This window comes from Geotrypetes seraphini, chromosome 13, assembly GCF_902459505.1.
Source record: "Geotrypetes seraphini chromosome 13, aGeoSer1.1, whole genome shotgun sequence".
NCBI classification, from domain to species: Eukaryota; Metazoa; Chordata; class Amphibia; order Gymnophiona; family Dermophiidae; genus Geotrypetes; species Geotrypetes seraphini.
This window is the reverse complement of record NC_047096.1, coordinates 47002555-47029225: the sequence shown is the minus strand read 5'-3', so window position 1 is coordinate 47029225 and position 26671 is coordinate 47002555. Positions and strand designations below refer to the sequence as shown.

General features: G+C 41.8%; 1 protein-coding gene across 6 annotated transcripts in view; it reads right to left on the bottom strand.

The window, feature by feature from the left end:
* The window catches only part of PRDM10 (PR/SET domain 10), a 230992-nt gene that overhangs the window by 175296 nt on the left and 29025 nt on the right, over positions 1-26671 (bottom strand). For 4 of the 6 annotated variants that reach the window (XM_033918444.1, XM_033918447.1, XM_033918445.1 and 1 more), the window contains exons 4-7: positions 25366-25425; positions 15106-15222; positions 7389-7617; positions 3613-3854 (exon numbers count right to left, since the gene is read on the bottom strand). In XM_033918444.1, coding sequence (XP_033774335.1) covers positions 3613-3854; positions 7389-7617; positions 15106-15222; positions 25366-25425 — 648 coding nt within the window. Of the gene's footprint in view, positions 1-3612; positions 3855-7388; positions 7618-9497; positions 9660-15105; positions 15223-25365; positions 25426-26671 lie in introns of those variants that run through there. The other 2 variants (XM_033918448.1, XM_033918449.1) reach the window with 2 other exon arrangements.

Here is a 26671-nt window from a genome sequence, read left to right as displayed (position 1 = left end):
TTTGGCCCATGGGCCTAAAGGTCTCCTCCTTCCCCCACTGCCTAAGCCTGTGTCTCAAAACTTTTTTACCTCTGGCATACTAAACAGAGCAAATGTTTTTCACAGCATATTATAACTGAAATTATAAAATAGCAAAACCAACAAAAAATTAGATTTCAGAGTTATTTAAAGTTCTTTAAGCTATGTATGGGTAATTGTAACAACGGTGAAACTAAAGTAGATAGAACAGACTTGCTAATCAAAGTGATAGATGTGCTTGTTTTTGAGTACAAATTAATGCAAAATGTGGTTTGATAGTTGACAAGCAAACACGCATTTAAGAACATAAGAACATAAGAACTGCCATCTCCGGATCAGACCTTCGGTCCATCAAGTCCGGCGATCCGCACACGCGGAGGCCCTGCCAGGTGTACACCTGGCGTAATTTATAGTCCACCATATCTTTATATGCCTCTCTTAAGGAGATATGCATCTAGTTTGCTCTTGAAGCCTAGGACGGTCGATTCCGCAATAATCTCCTCTGGGAGGGCATTCCAGGTGTCAACCACTCTCTGAGTGAAGCAGAACTTCCTGACATTAGTCCTGAATCTGTCCCCCCTTAGCTTCATTTCATGTCCTCTAGTCCGTGTCAAATTGGACAATGTAAATAATCTTCTCTGCTCTATTTTGTCGATTCCTTTCAGTATTTTGAAGGTCTCGATCATATCCCCACGCAGTCTCCTTTTCTCAAGTGAGAACAATCCTAGTGTTATAAGTCTATCCTCGTATTCCAGTTTCTCCATACCCTTCACCAGTTTTGTTGCTCGTCTCTGCACCCTCTCCAGCAGTTTTATATCCTTCTTTAGGTAGGGAGACCAATGTTGGACGCAGTATTCCAAGTGCGGTCTGACCATTGCCCTATAAAGCGGCATTATAACTTTCTCCGATCTACTCGAGATTCCTTTCTTTATCATGCCCAACATTCTATTTGCCTTCTTTGCCGCTGCCGCGCATTGTGCCGACGGCTTCAGGGTCCTATCTATCAGTATACCCAGGTCCTTTTCTTGTTCACTCTTCCCCAGAGTTGCACCTGACATTGTATACTCGTATTCCTTATTCTTATTGCCTAAATGCATTATCTTGCATTTCTCCACATTGAACTTCATCTGCCATTTCTCCGCCCATGTTTCTAACCGATACAAGTCGCTCTGGAGTTCCTCTCTATCCTCCTGCGATCTGATTGCCCGGCACAGTTTTGTATCGTCTGCAAACTTGATGATCTCACTGGATGTTCCTTCCTCCAGGTCATTGATATAAACATTAAAAAGGATCGGCCCAAGTACCGAGCCCTGGGGTACACCACTAGTCACTTTCTCCCAGTCGGAGAACTTCCCATTTATGCCCACTCTCTGCTTTCGGTTTTCCAGCCATTTTCCTATCCATCTTTGTATATCTCCCTCTATGCCATGGCTTTGTAGTTTCCTGAGAAGTCTTTCGTGTGGAACTTTGTCGAACGCTTTCTGGAAGTCCACTGGCTTCCCACTATCAATTTGCTCGTTCACGGTCTCAAAAAATTGGAGTAAATTCGTCAAACATGATTTCCCTTTCCTGAATCCATGTTGACTGGGTTTCATCAAGTCGTGTGCGTCCAAGTGCCGGACTATGCTATCTTTGATCAGTGCTTCAACCATCTTGCCAGGGACAGACGTAAGACACCATCTGCAGTCGTTCTCTTTTTTTAAATTTAGGCCCTCTTTTACTAAGGTGCACTAACCAATTAGCGCACGCTAAACGCTAATGCAAGCATGTTAGTCTATGGATTTGTTAGCATTTAGCACGTGCTAATCGGTTAGCGCACCTTAGTAAAAGAGGGGGTTAATTTCTGTCAGAGCTGAAAATCCATGTTTGCAAAGATAAGAAGATTCAAACAGTAACAAAGCCTCGATTGCTTTGTTACTCAAGTTAGGATAACTACTACATAAAAAATAAAATTACTTTCCATTAGTTTTCAAGGACCAATCACGTCAAAGAATGATGCTTGTCTGGGCGGTTGTATCTTTACACACTGTGATAGGCAGGAACCTGTCATGGCTAAAAAAACTAGCACTCAGACCAGAACAAGCTAAAAGCAAGCCCATTCTAAAGGAGGGAAGCAGGTCTTTAAAGCCCCTTAAGAAAGATAAAGCTCCCCTGAAAATACAGAGACTAGAAGCCAGGATAGTAAGGGCTCCAAAAGCTAACTCTTTACCCTGATTGGCTCAGATGTCTAAGACCCCTCCAAAGGGGCGGGGCCTTAGGCGTCTGAGCCAATCAGGGCCTTGGGCCCCTCCCTGTGCATCACATGATGCACCAGGAAGAGAAAGCCCCACCATTCGGAAGCGGCAAGCCTACGAGCAGGACGGATTGAGCTTCTGTCCTGCTCCAACGTCTCTGAGAAGGTACACGGGTTTCAGAGACCTCTAGTAGCAGGAGGGAGTGGGCATCCCTCCTGCTTTTTTTCAGGGGAGAAGGGGGAGGGCAAAGGATGTTTGGGGGACACCTGGCGAGGGAGTGGGCATCCCTCCTGCCATATCGCTGCCGGGGAGGGGGGAGTCGCATTGGCAGGAGAGAGTAGGCATCCCTCCTGCCATGTTTGTTGCCGTGGGGGGGGGTTCGTGGTGCCCTAACAGCAGTGACAGGAGGCTTCCCTTGACACTGTTGTTAGGGCTCTGCACATTTGTCAATTGCTCATTGAGCAATTGATCTGTCGAGTTTGCATGCAAATCATTTGCACCTCCGTGGAAATCATTTGCATGCAAACTTGCTAATTGCTAATTGATTGCTAATTCAGAATCGGCCAGAGAATTGGCCAACAGCGATGCAGTCGGTATTACCGACTATCTTTAGTGCATCCAAGCTCAAAAGGTCAGGTCAACGAGGAGCTTGCTTCCACTAACTTGTGGGCCATGTGGATGTGCTGCTTCAAAGGGGTGTTACTGTGACCATGGCCTTCCTTTTCTCCTCTTCTGGCTCTCCAATATCTGGAATCTTTCACATCCTCTTGCCATTTCTCCTACCCCCCAGGTATACTGAGATTACCTTCTGATCTTGCCTAGAGATGCCAAAATCTTATATTCAACCATGTATATTATTATTTGTAGGACATGTAACTAGCTTCATAGCTTTTGGGGTGTCACCAACTCCAGTTGATTAAAAGCCAGTGTGCCAATTTAAGCCAAAGTAATGGCTATCCTAATCGTTCAATCCAATGGAAACTATTCTGATCAACCACTTCACTTCATGGACATCATGAAAAGACTATCAAATAAAATCTTTCAACCACTACTAACCGTAGATGGTCATGAATAAATCCTTATCACTGAAATAGAAATGTGCAGCAATGCTTCCAATCTGAAGCATCTGTAAGCTCTGCCTACCTACCTCCTCCTCAATTCTCTCCCCATACAAACTACAGCTACCGAAGGGATCAAGAAGATTGTTGAGAGATTCTCCTGCAGCAGTGATTTTTTTATTTTTTTTTTTAATTTAACAGAGCACCATAGTGATTTTCATTGTCTAGCTTGAGAACATTTTCAGAACAAAGGTAGCTGTATCCTCTTGGGGGAGGGGTTGAATATAGTAAAGTCCTGGTACCTTTAAATGAATATAACTGTCTTTCAGTTCTGACTTTTTCACCAACGGACCCTCAACCGGACCAAATTGAGTACGCTTGGGAATGCGCCTTTTTGAGTAAACTCCTCCCAAGAACCTGTCCACATACAGCACCAGTGGTAGGCTGGCTCTTGCCCTAGTTAGCACTGGTCGGTTAGGGATGGGATGCAGAGGCCCATGTTTAGGACACACTGAGGGATGAGCACTGTTACATTCTTCACACCCTGCAACAGACAAGTACAGGAGACATGAATATATATTAATGATACCACACAAATAACAGGAGCACATTAATCAGCACATTATTCAAATCCTGCTCAAAAATTAAGGAAACAATCAAAGTAGATCTTCGTGTAGACTCTGATACAAAATCCTCTAATATTGCTGAAAGATTATTTAGATGTTTGAGGTGGTTTAAGTACATTGTGGATTTACAAGCAAGGACTTCAAGGCTAAATCATTTTTGTAGCTGCTTTCACTGGTTTGAGTTAATATATTGGGTTAATGTTTTCTTTTTTTTTTTAATTCTTTATTCATTTTCATATTTTACATCAAGTGCACAAAATATTGAATTACAACAAATTAATACACAATATCACTTTTATATCTACTAATAAAATTCTGAAAATATTTTTGTCCCCTCCCCCACCCTTCAAGTACTTTCCAATCACCTTATACACATTATATACCATATTATAACATATTATGTAAAATTGTTTTCATTACCCACCCCTCCATATGTGCCATAAAGAAGACAACGAAAAAAGAAAAGAAGAAGAGAAAACCTACTATTCATTCACTACAATATTTTGTCAATGGCCCCCATATTTTTATAAATTTAGTATATGTCCCTCTTTGTATTGCTATTGCTCTTTCCATTTTGAATATATGACAAATTGTATTCCACCAAAATGTATAATTAAAGTTACTATGATTCTTCCATTTGTTGGTTATATGCTGAATGGCAACCCCTGTCATGACTAATAAAAGCTTGTTATTTTCTGGTGAAATTTGACTTTTTTTTCTCATCATCATTCCAAATAACACGGTATCATATGATAGTGCTACATGGTTTTCCATCAATGTATTAATTTGTGGCCAAATAGCATTCCAAAAACTTTTACTGTGGGGACAGTTGATAAAGTAAATGATCTAATGTCCCAGGTTCCAGATTACAGTGCCAGCATTTATTGGACTTAGAACTATCTAATTTTTGCAAACGTACAGGGGTCCAAAACACTCTATGTAACAAAAATAACCAAGTTTGTCTCATAGATGCTGACACTGTACCTCTCATTCTCCAAGACCAAATTAGTGGCTATTGAGATGCAGTAATTTGGTGCTTAATCTCAATGCTCCAAATGTCTCTTAGACCATTTTTTGGTTTTTTATTCAATTATCCAGATAATAATTTATACCACAATGCGGCTTGATGCCCTAGGAAGTCTGCTTGGAAGCATAAGAACTCTAAACTATATTGATTATTCAATGTTTTCCATTCAGGGAACCCAACCTGAATGGCCTGCTTCAATTGCAACCATTTAAAACTTTGTATTTTACTAAGACCAAATCTATGTTGCAATTGTGAAAATTCCAGCAGTTTACCTTCAGAGATCGAATGCCTACAATAATCCAGTTCTTCCAAAGGATTTGAGCTCCGCCAATTTTAATCTTGGAGTTTATCCATAAAGACTGATTAGTTGACTTGTTTATTGGGATAGGTGTTAATTTACTAATAAACCTCAACATTTTCCAAGTATCCATTAATATCTTATTTTCCCTGTATCTTCTAGGCATGTTGATACTTGGAAGATGAACTAAATTTAAGGGAAACATAAGGCGCCATTCCAAATATAACCAATCCGGTGCATTATCTATAAGTTCTGGGAGGATCCAATACATACCCTGATGTAAAATATAGGCTTGATGGTACCTATAAAAATTTGGAAAATTTACCCCTCCCTCCTTAATTGATTTTTGCAAAGATACTAAAGCTATTCTAGGCATTTTACCAAGCCAAAGAAATTTCATTAAAATGCTATTAAGCTTTTTATAAAAGGACCCCTGAAAATAAATAGGTATCATACTCATTTGGTAACAAACTACAGGCAATATCATCATTTTAATAGTTTGAACTCTCCCCCACCAAGAAAGATGTAAAGGATTCCATTGCTCACCCAACTCCGTAACTCTTTTGGGTTAATGTTTTCTGGAAACACCTGAATTTCTGTGAGGCCTACGTCACAATAAAAATAAATATGCACAGAATTTGGCACAATTATCATTTTCTGCTTTGGACAGACCCACCATGTAAGAAGGGGCAGTAAATAGTGTTAGTATTGTTTGAGCTTGCTAGAGGGTAGATGGGTTGGGAGATTGGGTTATTGTTTGTTATTTTTTCTTGTTTTAGAAATTGTTTTATGAGATGTTTTGTGAGATGTCTTGCAGGGGTAATTCATAAATCAAACTAAATAAATGAAACATACAATGGCTCTAGCAAGGAGATTCCGCAGATCATACTTCACATCCAATGACAGAGCAATCTGAGGCTTGGTAAAAGAATGGCGGGGTTCCCTGAATGGAAAACTCTTAATAATCAATATAGTTTGGAATTCTTATGCTTTCAAGTAGATTTCATGGGGCACCAGGCCACACAGTGGTATAAATTAATATCTGGATTTGTGAATAAAAATCCAAAAACTGGTCTTCAGGACATTTGGAGCATTGAGATTAAGCATCAAATTAATGAGTCTAAATGGCCACGAATTTGATCTTGGAGGATGAGATGTACAGTGTCTGCATCTATGAGACAAACTTGGTTCTTTCTTTTGCATAGAGCTTTTTGGACCCCTGTTCGTTTACAAAAACTAGATAGCTCTAAGTCTAATAGATGTTGGCACTGTCATCTTGAGACTGGGACATTAGATCACCTTTTATTCTATTGTCCATTTATATTAGTATTTTGGAAATCAATTTGGCCTCAAATCAATAGGATGTTAGAGAATCCGGTAGCCTTGACATATGATACGATTTTATTTGGCATGTTAATGAGAGCGAAGAGTCAGATTTCGTCAAATAATAACAAACTTTTATTTATATTGACTGGAGTTGCCATTCAACAGATTACATTCAATTGGAAAAATCATAGCAGATTTCTGGTGGAATTTTGTGTGTCATATATATAAAATGGAGCGAACAATAGCAACACAAAGAGGATATTTTGGTAAATTTCAGAAGATTTGGGGACCATTAACAGATTTTTGTAATGAGTAATAATGTTTTCCCATGGAGGGGTGTGGGTGGGTAATAAATATTAAATCCTATAATGTATAAGAGTATTTAACTGTTTTTGATGTATTGAGAATGGAACTTTTGTAAGGGGAGGGAGGGGTTGGGAGGGTTTTCTAACTTGATATCAATTGTTTAGATACTAGGAATAGTTCATAATATTCAAAATATTCTAGAATATAGGTATTGGCTGAAAAGTTATATTTTTAATGATATATGAAAGTTAATCAAGTGTATATTTATAAGTTCGAATGATTTTTCTTATACACTTGTTGTAATATGTAAAAATGAATAAAGAATTTAAAAAAAAAAAAAAAAGAATGGTAGAATGAACTGTAAATCGGGACTAAGATGAATAGGTACTGGTACATGGAGGATCAGTACTGGAATTACTGAAATGGCAGTATATGCCTCATATACATTGGTAAAGTTACATAAGGGCCCAGAATTTGAATAAGATCAAAGCTTACACAAGTCATGAGGGTCATAGGGACGAAGAGGATCACTTTCCCATTCATATGCATCCGTCTCTTCACCATCGTCGTCTTCATCCTCATCGTCTTCTTCGTCCTCCTCCTCTTCTTCTTCATCCTCTTCTGCATCTGACCGACCCATGGGGTTGTGCAGAGAGGACAGATGAGCATCCCCATCCACTTCCTCCATAGGAGGTAAACCCTGGTTATGCACCGATAATGATGCCTAAAGAAATATAACAAGCATAATGTATGAGAAAAGCAAAGAATATATCAGATTATATGCAGTCCCCTAATTCTAGAAATTTGCACACCCAACTTAGTGACTAGTGCACAAAGTTGAATGCATAATTTATAGAAAAAGGACCGTTGCATGCATCTTAATAAGTTGCTAATTGCTATTGACTAACTATTGACTATAATTGATTTTGGTTGGCGCTTATTGGCAGTTACATGCATTACTGCCCTTAGTCTATAAATTGCATGTGCAAATTCCAGTGCATGCAACTGCAAGGGGGACATGAACCTGGGAAGAACATGGGCATGTTAAGTGCACGTCTGGCAGTTGTGCACACAGGTCACAGAATACCTAGCTTTACATACCTAACTACCTACAATTAGGTTCAAGCATTTACACTAGCCATTTGGCTAGCATAAATGCTCATGCCTTTATATATAGGCATGTAAATACATGCTTTTGTTGGTCTGATATTCAGAAAATGCTGAGCTCCAACATTTATGCTCCTAAGTTAGCCTCCTAAATTAGTGCCATATTTTCAGCCAAACTTAGGAGCATAACTTTTCAGCTGAAAAGTCATGCTAATTTAGGAGGTTAAAAATTATGCTCATAAATTTAGACCTGCCATTCATATAGCTGGATTTATGAGCCTAATTTGAGCCTGGTGCTCAAAAACTTTGCTAAGCTCCTAACTTCTTTACCACACCCTAAATCCATCCATTTTATTACCCACTTTTTATTCTCCTCAATTTAAACATTTAGTGAAAAGAGGGGCACTCGTCAGGGTTGTCCACTTTCTCCCTTATTATTCATTTTATCTTTGGAACCATTTTTGCAGCGTATTAGGGAGGATGGTGCTATTCTGGGTCTTCCAGTGGGACAGAACGAAGTGCGTTGTCTGGCCTTTGCCGATGATATCTTATTGTTGTTGGCTCAACCCCAAAGATCTTTTCAAAATGGTCTTGCAGCTGGTTGATCTTCATGAGGGGGTGTCGGGTTTTGAATTAAATTTAGAAAAATCTGAGGCTTTGTCAATTAGTGGGTATACTTATGAGGCTTGGACTTCCCCATTTCCTTTACGAAAGGTGGCACACAGATTTAAATATTTGGGGATTTATATTACTGGTGACCTCAAAAAAGCTTAAGCTGAAAATTTTACTGTATTACTGGGAAAGTCATGGGATTTATTGGCTCTTTGGACCAAATTCCTGCTGACTTTGCAGGACAAAATTGCTTTGTTCAAAATGGTATTGTTTCCAAAATGGATTTATGTGATGCAAACTTTTCTTATTTATGTGACTAATAAGGATATAGGTCAGTATCACAAAATTTTGCGTAAATTTCTTTGGAACAATAAGAAAGCCAGATTGATCCTAGCGCAACTCGCTCTGCTGGTGCGGAGAGGTGGTTTGGCATTGCCGGACCTGAGAAGATATAATATAGCCTATCTCCTTCAACATCTGGTAGATTGGATTAAGAACACTCAATACTATACCCCTGTTTCTTTTGAACAGCAGTTGATGGCACCAATGCACATGTTATACTATCTTCATGCCAAAAGACCTCATCGGATTTTTCCTACTCGTTCTCATCCTTTGCTGACATCTATGAGACAGTGCTGGCAATGGTTATGCAAGCGTATGTATTTGCCTTTCACCTCTACTGTACTATTGCCCTTATGGGGTAATCAAGATTTGGACCCGGATGGCTCTAAGCTCTATTTGCAGAGATGGACTGCGGGATGTGGTGTCGGAGCAAGGACTTCCTATTTCCTTTCAGGATCTTCAAGCTCGGAGAATTTTGCAGGCTTGAGATTGGCTTTCTTACAGACAAGTCACCCATTACCTACACTCTTTGGACCATAATACCTTAAATGAAGACATGACAGATATGGTTCAGGAAACATTGACTTTGTCTCGACAGTCCAGAACCAGCTTGTCCTTTCACCAGGTCAGTTTGGGTAGTTTCAGTGTTCCCTGGGACTATGATGCTGTGGCGGTGGTGTGGAATCAGGACCTTGCTTCTTCTGAGCAGCTAACTGGTGATGGCTTGCGTATTCTTATGAAACATCTCCCGCGCTTGACTCGCTCTGTTGTCCTGCAAGAACAGCATTACAAATTCCTGTTACGATTTTACATCTCCCCCTATAGGGCATATGTTGCAGGGTTTGCCTCTCATGCCAGCTGTCCTAAGTGCCATTTAACACCAGCTGGTTTATTTCATATGTTTTGATCCTGCGATAGATTGCAAACCTTTTGATTCTTTGTTGGTCTTCATCTATAGACGATCATGCGGAGGAGAGTTCCTTTGTGGGCGGATGTCCTGCTTTTTTCTCAATTCTCTTCTTTGGGTTTGTCTAAAGGTAATTCATTGTTGCTGCAAAAAGCTTCTTTGTTGGCTAGGAAATGCATACTTTTACTATGGCAGCAAGCAGAGGCGCCTACCATTACTATGTGGAAAAATGAACTGTTTACCTTGTCAAAGTATGAATATTTGGATGTTAAGAATTGTGGCCCTGGCCGTTGGAGAAAATTCCGGGCCATTTGGGCTCCTGTTTGGGATAGCTTGTCCCATGGAGCCCGAAGTGCTCTTTTGAATTTTTGACACTGGAGTGCTTTGGGGGGGAGGGAATGAGGTGGGGGAGGGTGGATATTGATCTGTTTTTTGTTGGGCTCATTCATTCTCCTCAAAGAAACCATGCGGTAGACTCTCTTATCCTAAGTTTTGTTTATGGTTGTATTTGTTTTCAGAGTGTTGTATCTTTTATCTTGTATACAAATTTCTAAATAAAATATATATATATATATATATATATATATATAAAAAATATTTAGTGAAATTTTGAATAAAGATTTATGCATTCAGCCCTAGTAAATGTTCAATGAGGCCAATTTAGGAGAATAAATTCTTTGAATATCAGGCCCAATGTGTGTTTCCATGGTTTTTTCCTATTTGCTAAACTTGATTAGATTTCTGGATTGTTATTTGCTCAGATAGACATTTCAGATCCATTATGTAGAATTCTTTCAAACACATTGAATTGGAAACAATATAAGATGTTTAGGCAAGTTCCTGGAGGAACTGTCTAAAACTTATTAGCCATGAAGGCTTAGGAATGTCACCGCTTATCTCTGCATATGAGCAATAAGGTTTGAATCTACTTCTTGGAATTGGCCACAATCAAGAGACAGGATGCTGATGGATCTATGTTCTGACCCAGTATGGAATAATCATATTTTAAAATACTCTACCTCTTGCTCCTTCCTCAATTTTAGGATGATGTCTACCACATATTTACATATGGTTCTAGGGTGCCTCAGGAGTTTGATCTGAGACCCACATTCTCATCAACATAACCTACAAAAGTCTCCTTGAGGCTTAGCTTACTATTGTCTGGGCATAAAGATACAGAGTTTTATTAAAATTCCATTTATACTGCCCAGATAAATTACTATTTACCTGTTTAAATTGCTTTAAAAATTGTCCTTGAAGAATATGCTATACCATCATTTGCACTGCATGGCTATATCCTATATGATAGCATGAAGTCTGTTGAATAGATGCTGTATTTCATATAAAAAAGTTTCTTTATTTTTCAGGTTAAAGAACATGACATTTCTTAAGGCAGACTGCTGCCTAATGGAGGACTTAACACCACTGAAAGAAGTTATTAGCTTTTTCTTCTCGATATAATCCACATGTTTTCTTGAAATAAGCTTTTAGGTGATAATTTCATAAACAGATGCCTAAGTTAATAGACAGCAAGGTGACTATTTTAGCCTTTTCTACTTGTGACTATCAAACAATTGCACAAATCCTGCAGAAACAGCACCTTCAATCAAGATACTATTTTTGCAGGATTTGGGTGAATATTTACAAAGACACAGGGGCCTATGTATCTTAATAAAATAGGCTAAAACCAGGCACTTTAACTGAAAGACTGAGATTTATACCTGCTTAAGAGCTGCCATAAACATAGCACTTATAATATGCATGATCACAAGCATTTTTCAAAATATGCTCATAAATTGCGACTGTGCCCGTGTTCCACTGCTAAGCATGCCTACTATACAAGTAAGTGCTATACCTGATTAAATTTTACCAGAGCCCACTTACACAGGTAAATAAGCATTCTGGAGGGCAATTTTGTAAGTGGGCACTTCCTTTTAGGCACCCCAATGCCATGCAGAAAGAGCCTATTGTATATCAACTTCTGAATGCCTAGATTCCATATAAGAATGGTTGCATAACCCAGTACTGGTGCACCTACTGTACATGTGCGTTACTGCAGTTACACCAGCCATAGATTAATGTAAATGCAGCACAGGCATATGTAACTGACAGTATTATACAAGTTGTGCACATAAATGGCAGCCCTGCCTATGCCTCTCTCTTGCTCCATCCATGTATATACCCCCTTGCGTATTTATCAAATTAGTAAGAAGAATATTAAAAGGCTGTAGCTTATGCAAAGTACTGCGGTTCGCCTGATTTTCAGATTGAAATAATCCAACCATGTGTCTCAGTATTATCATAGGTTATATTGGCTGCCTATTGAAGCAAGAATGATTTTCAAGTTTGGCTGTCTATGTTTTAAAGCTCTGAATGGGCTACTACCCAGCTATCTTTTTGAGCATTTTGTATTTGCTGTTAGGAAACATTTACATGGCTTACGATTTTTTGATTTTCCATCCTTAGAGGCTGTGTCTATAAACGATTCTTTAGTAAGTTGCTTTCATACCAAGCTGGTATATGGGATAAACAACTTGTTAATATTATGTCAACTTCCATCTCCTACCTAGCTTTAGAAAAAGCCTGAAGACATTTCTGTTTGGCAAGCAAAGATTATCTCTTACATGTTTAATGTATAGCACTCTGTAAGTCTAGCAGCATTATAGAAATGATTAGTAGTAGTAGACTAGTACTCTGTATATTTACACACTTAAGAAGCTCCTAAAGGTAGGTATCCAGTTATAGAATTCCCCTCTTATGCATAAAAATGGTTTATAAAATTACCCTTTTAATATGCCTTTGTAGCACTTCCTTCCTCCGGCACAGGATCTAACTTGCCTGGGAAGTTGAAAAACTGATGTATGTACTCAAAGTCCAACCCTGCGGAGTTGGTGCCTGAGGATCATCACTTTGTCACTAGTCAGGCTTCCAGCCTTGTTACTGAAAGTTTTTTTCTACCTACAATCTGCAACAATAGTCTTCACCCAACTTTCAGCTACTAATCAAAAACTGATATTCTGGCTGGCATAGTGACTCAAGAGGCAAATATTGCACATTATGCTTATGTATTCCCAAGCCCAGTTCAATCTCCTCATTGTGTTGGCTAGGGAATGCTGCAGAGACATTGCTAAAGACTGACTCCTCCTTACCAGATTCAAAGTTCATGATTGCAGAATTCTAGAAGTCCTAGTGGAATGACCAAACTAGGTGCACTGGGAGCGAGGACATCATGGAAAGATATAAACTAAGGGAAAAATTCTAATGATACAAGTAATTATAAATGAAGGTTTAAGGTGCCAAATCCAAAACCTGATTCAGACTAGGCTGGAAGTATAAAGGAGCAATCTAAAACAGTCAAGAACAAAACCAAAATATGCCCTCATATTTTCTCCTTTGCCTCTGGTTTTCTCTGCTTAATAGTTCTCAAACCTTTCCTCAAGCACCCCAGTCAGTTGAGTTTTCAAGATAGCAAAATGAATATCTATAGAAGTATTGCAAACTGTGTGTCACAGCACACTAGTGTGCCATCTGAGATTTCAGGTGTGCTGTGAGATACCAGGGAGGAGGAGAAGAGCCCATGCTGACTGACTGTCTACAGGATGTGCTTCTCACAGCCTCAACTTCTCTCCGCACATCTTTCCTTCCAGCACCACCCACTGGCAGCTCAAGGCCTCATCTGGAGGGCCTTCGCGCATGCACAGATGTCATGCATGAGTGTGACATCATTGCATCAATATCTGAACACTTCTGGATGCCTCAAGCCAAGGCCACCATGTTTAGTGTGCCACAGCTTTGCAAAATTTGTGAGACACTGATCTATAGAATATATTTCCAAGGAGTCCTTCTATCATGTGCACCAATCTTATAAGCATATTCATTAATTAAACTAAAACTAAACTAAATCTTGGACTTGTTTTATTTAAGTTGATTTTGAATTTATCTGTATAATTTAATGTGATTTTGTTCCTCACTTAGATTTGTGTATAAGCGGGTTATAAATAATTTTAAATAAATAAAAAGTCATCCCTGAGAAACAAGGCTCAACTCGGTTAACAATAGTTGTAGTTAATAGAAAGAATTGACCTCATGGAAACTTATCTACTAGAAAATGCTGGAACAGAGTAGTTTTCAGAATTTATTTTTTTTTAACTTGAAGGGATAGACAGGATCTTATTTGAGAAGGTAGGTCGTTACAAATTGCTGTTAGTAAATAGGGGAAGGAATAAACTATTTTACTGATAGATCTGGCACTTTTACAGTGGAAAAAGAAAGTTTAAATGCATGGATAGTTCTGCAACTTGAAGATCTCGAAGAATTTAAAGCTAGAGGGACCAACAAATCAAAGATACCATGTAAGATTTTAAAAACTATATAGGCACATTTAAACTGAACTCTCAATCGAAAAGGAAGCTAATGTAAACTCCTTAGAGTAGTTCTGAACACGCAACCAATTGGAAGTCCTTCAGAACAGTTTTTGAAACCATACAGTCTAATATTAAAGTTCTATCAACCTCAATAAGCCTTCCTTCATTCATGTCATCCTCTCCCAGATACTTTACTGCCTCTACCATAGTGTAATTAAAAATCATTTTGGGCCTGTAGCATGGCTTTGAATGGTTTGCAGACTAGAGAAGTCAATGTGTGATGTAGTCTAGGATGTGAGCTGAGGTTCCAGGGGGGCGGGATGGGGGAGGGATTGAATAGGGCTTTTACTTGTATCAAATGAAAAGAGATGATGGAGGTTATAATACAGACCTGCCAGCCATCCAGTATCATTAAAAATATGCTATTTTGCTGATGATTGTTATATAAAGGGGATTATGGGGTAGGAGACCGTTGGTGAAAAAATTTAAAAATTGTACTAGGTTCTGATTTACATTTGTATATTTGCGCATTTGTTTCAATAAAAATAGATTTCAAATAAAAAGCATATTGAGACACTTATGTAGGAAAGAAACTATGTAAATATATTTGAATTGCCTCATATAGAAAATTTTGCAACTGTGCTCCATGCATAGGGAAATTTCTTTAGAGGAATCTAATCTAATCTAATCTAAACCTTAAGTTTATATACCGCATCATCTCCATGAGAATGGAGCTCGACACGGTTTGGATATGGCTAGGATAACTTAAAATAACCTTCAACAAAAATCATGTTAAAGAAAAAGGCATTTAAATACCAAGCAGAAGTTACAAGTACAACTGTAATAACAAAAGACCTTCCCTCTATCCCAAGGAACTTACTCTGTTCGCTTGTGAAGCCTGTTCCAGTGCCAGTTGCTGTGGAGTCTCGGAGACATTGCTGAGAACAGCGATATTGGTAGTATTCAGGCTCTGAGCAGCAGGCAAGAGCACAGTTACCTGAAATCATATCCCACTTGTTATAGCCATCATTCAGGCAATGTAAAATTCTAATAATCCCCCAGTCCTAAATACAATACAGACTTACTATTCCTAATTGGTTCCAGAGTGTAGGCCATGCCTACCTTATATGTTGTGATATGTACTGTATATCAAAATATAGCCATGGAATATGTATTGTACAAAATACAGACATCTAATCAACAAATATCATAATATCATATATGATACAGCCATGCAACACATGTGATGGTATAGCAACTGAAGGCATAAAATTCAAGGATAACTTTTCAAGCCATTTACCTGGCTGATAATCAATTTACCCGGACAAGGTCGTGTTGGTTTGTAGTGTCACAAGATTCGGAGCAACGGTTTGATCGTTGTGTTTTAGAGCATATTTATCCAATTGATACCCAAAGACTCCTAAGACTCCTGATGCAGACTGATTGAGATGAAGCAAATGGTATTGGAACCCACCAGGGACCAGGCGATACTAGACCTAGTACTCACCAATGGAGATAGCGTCTCGGTAGTCTCAGTAGGTGATACACTGGCCTCCAGCGAACATAATATGGTATGGCTCAACCTCAAGAAAGGTTTCTCTAAGTCAAACACAGCAACAAGGGTTCTCAACTTTAGAGGCACAGACTTCAATTGCATGGGAGATTTTGTCCATCAGGAGCTACATAAACAAGCAAAATCTGACAATTTGGAGGAAATGTGGTCGTCTCTGAAATCCATCCTATATTAAGCAACAAACCGATACATAAGAACAGTAAGTAAACGCAGGGGAAACAAAAGACCCCAATGGTTCAGTAAAGAAATTTCAGACCTAGTTAAAAAGAAAACAGAAGCATTTATCACCTACAAACATTTAGGAAAACAGGGGGCGAAAGAGGACTATCTAGACATATCTAAAGCTGTCAAAAAAGCAGTCAGAGAGGCCAAACTCTGAATGGAGGAAGAGCTAGCAAAGAATGTTAAGAAAGGGGATAAATCTTTCTTTAGCTATATTAGCGACAGGAAAAGAAACAAAGATGGGATAGAACGCCTGGAGCAATCGGATAGCAACTTTGCGGAATCAGATTCTGCCAAGGCAGAACTACTAAACGAATACTTCTGTTCAGTCTTCACCTGTGAAGCGCCGGGAGCTGGTCCACAGCTTCAGACGGGAGATAACCAGAAAGACCCGTTTCAAGATTTTGAGTTTACGCCCAGTAGCGTCTACAACGAACTATCAAGACTCAAAGTAAACAAAGCCATGGGACCGGACAACCTACACCCCAGGGTGCTCAGGGAGTTAAGTGAAGTCCTGGCAGAACCATTATCTGTGCTTTTCAATCTTTCCCTACGCACAGGAAGAGTCCCCTTGGACTGGAAAACCGCCAACGTAATCCCACTCCACAAGAAGGGCTGCAGGACAGAGACAGCAAACTACAGACCAGTGAGTCTCACGTCTATAGTGTGTAAACTCATGGAAACACTGATCAAACGGAACCTTGACACTATCCTAGATGAGGAAAACCTACGTGATCCCCACCAACACAGGTTCACCCAGGGTAGATCCTGCCAATCTAATCTAATTAGCTTTTTTGACTGGGTTACTAGACAACTGGATGCCGGAGAGTCACTGGACGTGGAATATTTGGACTTCAGTAAAGCATTTGATAGCGTCCCACACCGAAGGCTATTGAACAAGTTGAAATTGATAGGATTAGGAGACACTCTAACTACATGGGTTGGGGATTGGCTGAGCGGTAGACTTCAGATGGTGGTGGTGAACGGTACCCCATCCGAGGCGTCGGACGTAATCAGTGGGGTGCCGCTGGGCTCAGTCCTGGGCCCGATTCTATTCAACATATTCATAAGAGATATGACGCAAGGACTTAAAGGAAGGGTAGCACTGTTCGCTGACGACGCCAAACTTTGCAACATAGTAGTAGAGGTCTGCACAGGAACGGGGATCGCGGGGATCCCGCGGGTTCCCTCCCTGGCCCACGGGACTCCCACGGGGATGCCCCCTGGCCCACGGGACTCCCACGGGGATGCCCCCCTGACCCACGGGACTCCCACGGGGACGCCCCCTGGCCCACGGGACTCCCATGGGGATGAAAACAGCCTACCTAAATTCTGGCGATGCAGGCGTGCAGCTTACAAGTCCGGCGTCTCGGCGGGAAATAGCCATGCTGAGCAGTGAGCTCAGCACGTACACAGATGAAAGCCTTGCTTGCTGATTGGTCCGGAGGCCCCGCCCCGCCGTGCCGCCGGACCAATCAGCAAGCAAGGCTTTCATCTGTGTACGTGCTGAGCTCACTGCTCAGCATGGCTATTTCCCGCCGCGACGCCAGACTTGTAAGCTGCACGCCTGAAAAAGAAATCATCCTGGCCCGAGTCGGTGTCATACTCCGGAACTTCTACCTCTTCCAGCAGCCCTCTCCCTTCTACCTGCTTCCGGCTACACCCCCTGCTCTGCGGCTCTCTTCGGCAACTCAGCAGCAGCGATCGACACAAGCTTCTGATGTCGGGGCCTACTCTTTGCGAGTCCTGCTTGTTTCAACTTCCTTTTTCCACAAAGGCGGGACTCGTAGAGGGAAGGCCTCGATGTCGGCAGCTTGTCTTGATCACCGCTGCTGACGAGTTGCTGAAGAGAGCCGCGGAGCAGGGGGGTGTTGCCAGGTGCAGGTAGAAGGGAGAGGGCCAGATGCAGGACTCGTGGGTGAGGGAGGAGAAGAGAGAGAGAAAGAGAGAGGGGAGGGAAACAAAAGGAAATATTTCATACTGGGCTGGGCTAGAGTGGAGGGAGGGTGGAAAGATTCTGGCTACCGGGTGCAGTAACAAAGGAAAAGGGGGGAAAGCTGAAAATGGAGATAGTGACACAAAGAAGAGAAAGAGTAAGCAGGACCTACTGAATAAGGATAGAGATACAGAGGGGACATGATGAGGAGGTGAAATAGAGACATAGAAGTAATGCTGAAAAAGTGGGGGGGGGGGGAGATAAAGACATTGAAAGGGCAAATGGTGAACATGGGGTAAAAACAAGGACAGAGACAAATGAAGATTCTGAAAAAGTGGTGAGATAGGGATATAGGTGAGATGGACACAAAGAAGGGTGATGCTGGAAAATAGGTGGAATGTTAATTCTGACAGACACAGAAGGGAAATGCTGGATCAAGGAGAGATGGGGCTCAGGCTGGATGGAATGAGGAGAAATGCCTTGTTGGCCCGGAACTTCCTCTCCTACGTCAGAATTGACGTCAGGGAGCGGAATGCTGGTCAGCGCGACGCTTCTGCAGGGAAAGCTTGGGACAGCGGTGGCTTGGGGGCTATTCCCCGATGGCGGTGGCAGCAAACCGAGTGGCTTGGGGGAGGGCACGGAGAAAGAAAGAAAGGGGGCAGACAGGGAGAAAGAAAGAAGGGGGATCAGGGAGACAGAAAGAAAAAGTTGGGGGAGAGAATGAGGTCTGGAGGAGAGGAAACATACAGGAGGCTGAAAGAAAGGAAGAAAGATTGGATGCACAGTCAGAAGAAGAAAGTGCAACCAGAGACTCATGAAATCACCAAACAGCAAAGGTAGGAAAAATGATTTTATTTTCAATTTAGTGATCAAAATGTGTCTGTTTTGAGAATTTATATCTGCTGTCTATATTTTGCACTATGGCTCCCTTTTACTAAACCGCAATATCGTTTTTTAGCGCAGGGAGCCTATGAGTATTGAGAGCAGCGCGAGGCATTCAGCGTAACTCCCTGTGCTAAAACCTACTATTGTGGTTTAGTAAAAAGGGAGGGGGTGTATTTGTCTATTTTTGTATTTTGTTACCGAGGTGACATTGCATAGAGTCATCTGCCATGACCTCTTTGAAAAAACCCGGAATATGAATAATTAACATTTTCTCTGCCTTTCATTGTGCTTTGTGTTTTTTTTTAATTTTATTGTTGGTAGATCATTTTGACTTAGTCATTATAAAGTAGCTCGCAAACCCATAAAGTGTGGGCACCCCTGCTCTTACTCTGGGGCACCAGACCTCCCTCACGGCACACACACGGCAAATGGAAGAAAGAGGAGAATTTTTGGTCGTAGGGAGGAAGGTACAGAATGTGATAGGGAAGTAAAAGATGAGAGTGAGAAATGTGGCAAGGGAACAATGGGACAGATTGAAAGGGATGCAAGAGGGAGGAATATTGGACAGTGGTGAAGGGAATGGAGGAAGAGATGTGGCATCGTGTTGGAGAGGGGTGATAGAAGGAGAAATGTTGGGCATGGGGCTGGTGGGCAGGCACGAAAGATGAGAAAGAGATAAATGCTGGACCATGGTAGGGGGAACCAATGGACAGCAACAGAAGAATTTACAGAAGATGGGAAAGCGGAAAAAAGAAACTGGAACCAACTTTATGGAAAAATAAGTCTCCAGACAACGAAGGTAAAAAACGGAATTTATTGACTAAAATATTTTAGCTTTGGGAAATGTATATGGCAGATGTCTTTGTTTTGTGTTCAAAAGAAAAGGAAATGCATTTCTGGTTTTATTTCTACAGTGTTGAAGTACTTGTTGACCCTTGCTGTGACTGGTGGGGATCCCCAAGCACCGCCAGCAGAGGACCTCCTCTAGAGATGGCCAGAACTCCCCTCCACCAAGCGCAGCAGTCGCTGGCAGCATCCATGAGCCACTGAGGTGCCAGCATCTTTGACTCAGGGACGCTACTGCTGCCTGCCAAGCTTGGCAAAAGGGACCCCCGGCCAACTGCAAAGGAAGTCCTCAGCTGACAGTTTGTGGGTTCTCATCAGCTGAGTATTTATATTTTATATTTACATTAGAGGTTCTGGTAGAAACCCATTTACAAAGTATGTATTCTTCCCAATTAATATTTCCAAATTAATAAAGTCTCTTTGCTTATTTGTAAATGGGTCTCTACCAGAGCCTTTAATTCAGTAGCATAATTAAATAAAATAACTATTTCTGAAGTTTATAGGGAAGGATGGTGACGGAGGGGATTCCTCGCGGGGACGGGTGGGGACGGAGGGGATTCCTCGCGGGGACGGGTGGGGACGGAGGGATTCCTCACGGGGACGGGTGGGGACGGAGGGATTCCTCACGGGGACGGATGGGGACGGGTGGGATTTTGGCGGGGACGGGTGGGATTTCTGTCCCCGCGCAACTCTCTACATAGTAGGCAAAAGCTTATTACCTGATAATATGACACACGATCTACTGCTGCTGGAAAGATGGTCAACTACTTGGCAGCTAGGCTTCAATGCTAAAAAATGCAAGATAATGCACCTGGGTAAGAGAAACCCGCGTGGAACTTATGTACTAAATGGTGAGACCTTGGTTAGGACCACGGCAGAACGCAATCTAGGGGTGATCATTAGTGAGGACATGAAGGCTGCCAATCAAGTGGAGAAGGCTTCCTCCAGGGCAAGACAAATGATGGGTTGTATCCGTAGAGGTTTTGTCAGCAGGAGACCTGAAGTCATGATGCCGTTGTACAGATCCATGGTGAGGCCTCACTTGGAGTACTGTGTTCAGTTCTGGAGACCACACTACCGTAAGGACATGCTGAGGATCGATTCGGTTCAGCGAATGGCGACCAGGATGGTCTTGGGGTTCAAGGATCTCACGTATGAAGAAAGACTAAAAAAATTGCAGCTCCCCCAGGGAGGGGAGCATTAGAATCAAATGGCTGACTCTTGTTTGAGTTTGAACAGTCTTTAATATGAGAGGAGTGGGTGGAATTGCATAAAGAAATATGTTCGTCCAAACCACAAGAAAGGCATCTGCTTCCAGACAGTGAGGAGTATAATCTGGAGCAAAACTGGGGCAACTTGTGATTGTGGGGAGCCACAAATAAATCCACTTACGGAGTGCCCCATTGAAGAAAGATGGGATGGAGAACTGTAGAGCTGAGTGCATTCGTGAGGTTGAAAAATTCTGCTGAGATTGTCTGCTAGGGAATTCTTCTCCCCTTGAATATAAACAGCTTTTAAGAAAAGGTTGCAGGCTGTCGCCCAAAGCCAGATTTTCTGGGCTTCCTAACATAACAGGAGAGAGCCCGTATCTCCTTGCTTGTTTATGTAGTACATTGCTACTTGATTGTGCAAAGGAGGAGGACTTGAGGGCTTAAGTGATGCTGAAAAGCCTTGAGGGCATAATACATTGCCCTTTGCTCTAGGAAATTGGAGTGAAATCTCAGCTCCCTGGTTGACCAATGACCCTAGGTTTGAAGACCATCCATATGTACTCCCCAAGCATAAGGAGATGCATCCGTCATGATCACCTTTTGATGAAGAGGCAAGTGGAAAAGGAGACCTCTGGATAGATTGGAGGAGGTCATCCACCTTTGAAGCAACTGCAGAACAGATGATGTTACAGAGATATGCTGAGAGAGAAGATCTGTCGCTTGAGACCACTGAGACGTAAGGGTCCACTGAGGAGTACGAAGATGTAGCTTTGCCAGTGGTGTCACATGCACTGTTGAAACTATGTGGCCTAGAAGAACCATCATGCACCTCGCAGACATGGTTTGAAGATTCAATATCTGCTGACAGAGACTGAAGGGAGAAATGCTCTCATGAAAATAGTGTCTAGGATAGCCCCAATGAACTGAGGATGTTGAGATGGAATGAGATTGGATTTCGGGAAATTGACTTTGAATCCTAAGGCTTGAAGAAAGGCAATGGTCTGAGACATTGCCAGAGCCACCTTCTGAGACGAAGAAGTTTTGATCAACCAGTCGTCCAGGTAAAGAAAGACTTGAAGACCATGGGATCGGAGAGATGCCGCAACTACAATCAGTCACTTCGTGAAGACCATGGGAGAAGATGCCAGGCCAAAAGGAAGTAACTTGTACTGAAAGTGATGCTGATTAACTTTAAAGTGGAGATATTTCCTGGAAGCCAGATGGATTGGAATGTGGGTATAGGCTTCCCTGAAGTGGATAAAGCAGGGCGAGGGAGAGCATCCGGAATTTCTCTTTGATTAGAAATTTGTTGAGATCTCTGAGATCCAGAATGGGTCACAGACCCCCCATCATCTCTGGAATTAAGAAGTAACGGGAGTAAAATCCCTGATGTTGTTGAGATAGAGGCACTTCTTCGATGGCATTTAGAAGAAAGAGCGATTTAATCTCCTGAAGGAAAAGAGAGGACTGTGCAGGGTCCGAAATAGACTCTCTTGGAGCATGATCCGGAGGTATGGTATGAAAGTGGAGAGCATACCCCTGACGAATGATGTCCAGAACCCAGAGATCTGTAGTGATGAGCTCCCAATGATGTATGTAATGTTGATGGTACAAAAAGTTCCATCTCCCAGACATGGAGTAATGGCTAATCTATCCTGGTGGTTTACATCCAGTTCGGAGCCACCGAACCACGCCAGCTGCTTCATAGTCACCAACATGACTCAAACTTGTCATAAGTCATCCGAACCATATATTTCCTAAGTTGGAAGACTTGAGTAAGGAGATGTTGAAAAGACTGTGTCTTGCATGATGGAATGTATTTCTGATAAGCTGCAAATTGTTTGATCAGATATTTCAGGTAGAAGGAAAAGTGAAAATTATCATTTCCAAATCGGTTTGCCAACATTACGTTTTGGTAAAGTTGTTTACCAAACTTGTCCATTGCTCTACCTTCTCTACTGACACATAGACACTAGCTCCCAAAGCTTTCTTCAAGGTAGATTCCACTACCAACGACTCATGGAAAAGTTGAGGTTTATTAAACCCAGGAATAGGAGCCACCCTGTATAAAGATTCCAACTTTTTATAAGCCACTGGAACAGAAAGAGGAGTCTCTAAATTTTTGTAGAAAGTCTCCTTCAAAATGTCATGGAGCGGTAGCTTCAACATTTCTTTAGGAGGTTGATCATAATCCAAAGCCTCCAAGAATTGCTTAGAATGCTTAGAGTCTGCCTCCAGAGGAATAGAAAGATCTTCTGACATTCTACGGAGATTTTGAGAAGGAAGAGCGTTCTGAAATGAAAGCAGCTCCCTGAGAACGATGAGGTGAGTCTGAAGCAGAAGAATCATCCTCATCAGTAGAGTAGTTCCTGATAAGTCTCTCCAAACAAGTCTCAATTCTGGATGAGGACGGTGTCGGAGACTCGGTGTCGAAGCCTCGAGATGTTTCATCTTACGAGAGGCCTTCCGTGACCTTGTAGGCGTAACCTCTCTGGACATTTGAGTCGAGGATGATTGGTGCGGTGGAGAGAGATCTATCAACTCCTGTGTCGATGGTATCCGCACCGGTGGAGAATCCACTAACAGTGTAGGCATAGTCGAGAGCTGCTCAGACTGAGTCCGCACCGGGAGAGTCGGTGTCGACAGAGGCATAAGCTGTGTCGGTATCAACAGTTGGAAATGCTCACCCAGTTCCTCCTGAAGCAAATTGTTAATTTTTTGCTTGAGGGAAAGCTTTTTCGCCGGTACCACTGGTGTGGCACTCCAGTCTGGTGATGAGGATGCCAATGTCGAGATACTCACTGAAATTGGAACCGGGCACTTACTGAATTTTTCAAGGTCGGCATGATTTGGCTCGATGCTAGTTTGACCTGAGTCCCAGAGGAGGTAGGGCAAGGCTTCTTAGCCAGCTTACCTACAGAGATAGTATGGTGCAACACCAGAGGCATCTCAGATGTTTCTGTCGGTGTCGAAATGCGCAGTGTCGGAAGTGATGCCGACTCCCCCTCCATAGTTTCACCAGTGGTGCCGGTCAGTCACAGAGATGAGCCGAGCACAGTAACCGCACTTTTTAAATCTCGTTAGCGAGCGGGACATCGACAGGAACGCCATGTCGGCAAAATCAAAGTCAGTGGCCAAGGTTGTTGAACAGACCCCTCCGGGCCGAAGACCCGCTAAAGAGAGAAGTAGAAAAAAATGAAACTTTTTTTTTTTTTACAAAAATAGGATAAACTAAAAAAAAAAAAACAAGTGACAAAAAAATCACAAAGCACGAGAGCAGGAAGGCAAGGAAAAAAGTTTCAATAGCCGTTAAAAAAACACAGCTTCTTAGCTCCACGGAAACTAAGAAACTGAGGAACCGCGCGCCTACGTCGGTCGGGAAGGCACTCGGGTTATCGCAATCTTTCTAAAGATTTAAAGTGGCGATGCACTTTGAAGTGGTCCATACCGGGGCTCCATTGGTGACATCACCCATATGTGAGAATACGCTGCCTATTTGTCCTGGGATAATACTCTTAACAATCCTCACCTCCTTCCTGCCTCCTCGATTGTAAAAATGGTACCTTTTAAAATCCCTGGTGATCCAGTGGTGAACTAAAACAGGAGTCATCTTCCTGTGCTCCTATCCTGTGCAGAATCACTATCTGAATGGCTGCCGTGAGTTCTCACAGCAACTGCAAGACTGCAGGGAACTCATGAGGTTGCTATGAGAACTCACAGCAGCTATTCAGATAGCGCCTCTGTACAGGGTAGCATAGGAAGATCGCTCCTGAACTGGTTCACCGCTGGACCACAAGGGATTTTAAAAGGTACCATTTTTACAATCGGGGAGGCGGGAGGGAGGTGAGAATTGTTAAGAGTCAGCTGGGACAGGAGGTGTGGCCCACTGCTGGACTGCCAAATCTTAAGGCAGGCCCAGTGGAAGCCTGCACAGCATCAGGAAGGAGGGGGACAAGGTGCAGAGCCTGGCAGGGCAGTAAGGGAGGAGAGACAGAATGCAGGATAGGGAGGGAGGGGGCTGGGTGCATAGACTGGCAGGGCAGGGGATGGAGTGAAGGATGGAGCTGGGTGTAGAGCCTAGCAGAGCAGGGAGGGAGGTGGGACAGGGTGCAGAGCCTGGCAGGGAGGGATGGGGGCTGGGTGCAGAACCTGGCAAGGATTTTACTCGAGAAAACCTTTTTTCGTCCTTTTTTTTAATGTCACAGAATCAGTCCTAGTTACAAGTGAATCCGTGAAACTTATCTGTGATGGAGTGCATTATATACAAAACAGATCCCAATTCACCGTTTTGCATGGTCAATTTTACTGGCATGGTTTACCTTACCAGAATTCTTTTTAGTACCAGAGTAGAGTATTCCTGGGAGATTGTCATCCTTGAAATTCCATGTGCTTTTAATTCACAGAAAATGTATCAAGTAACCCTTTAACTTTACCACAGCTTTTCTGGTCATCAGAGCTGAATCTTACCTGCTGAGTTGTGGCATCCTGCTGAACATAAGCTACTTGGGACTGGTCAGCAAACAGTGCCTACGGAAGAATAACATATTTGAGATACAGCCCTTCTTATACCCAGTTTTTAACTGGCTTATCCAATTTAGACATCACATTCTTTAAATAACCTACTAGAAGATCAATAACCTATTCTTTGTCTGTGAATTTCTGAGAATGCTCTGTATTGTATTGTATGTTTCAAACAGAGCAATTCTATAATCACAATCCTATATAGTTAATTAGTAATCTTCATATGGAGTGAAATCTGTGCCCCAGCTGCAAGTACTGTGTGGAAGATTCATGTTCAGTTCCCTTGTACAACTTCTGATCTCCGGGCAGCTGCTAAGGAAAAGAGAGTCCCCCAATCTTTGCTTAATGATATCAGATAGAACTAGGGTACTGTCACAGCAAGCTCTGGAGAGAATCATGGTCTTTAATTTTTTGGTCTAAGCAATGAAAGGCTCAGGGAAATATGCCAGTTAGTTGCACATCGAAAATTATATAACTAGGGAAAAATTAGACCATTTAGTTGTACATGAAAGTTCATAGCACTGTTGCCCAACATAGACCAGTTCAGATTGAACTGGAAGCCCAAAGCACACCTGGTCACAACAAATAGCCTTCATATTTCATCTCAGTTGCTGCTGCATTAAATCATAGTCAACCAACTTTCCTCACCAGGAAATTGGACCATGTTCTCTAAACAAGAACTTATATATCACAAGACTTGTGCTCCAAGTTTACTAAGTAAGTGTATATTTTCAAAAAATTACACTTAATAAAATTTTGACAGAAGAGCTGAATTTAAATTCCTGTAGCTTTAAAATCAGGAGTTCATCATCCTCCTGATTCCTATATTTAATATTAATAAACTGTTAAGCTTACTGCTCCTCCCAAACACCATAAAATAATGAAACTTTTATTAATACTGTGACATGTTTAATAAAGGGAGTTAAGATTTGGAGTTAACATAGATTTTAGTGTGTGAACTACAAAAACCTTTGATTTGTTTTTTGAGGGTTTGTTTTATGCAGTAACTGCAAGGATTTCATGCAGGAGCTCTTGGTAACTCCTATGTAGAAGATGTTAAGTGATCCATCGTTAACTCAGCTATTATCCAGTTAAGGCCAGATTCTATGAGGCGCCTAAAGTAAGGCACCTAAATTGCTGATTTAGGCATCTAACTTACTCCCACTTTTTCAAAACCATTCCATTGTTTTTAGCGCCGGCCATGGCAGTAACAGCTCCGATGCTCATAGAATTCCTATGAGCGTCGGAGCTG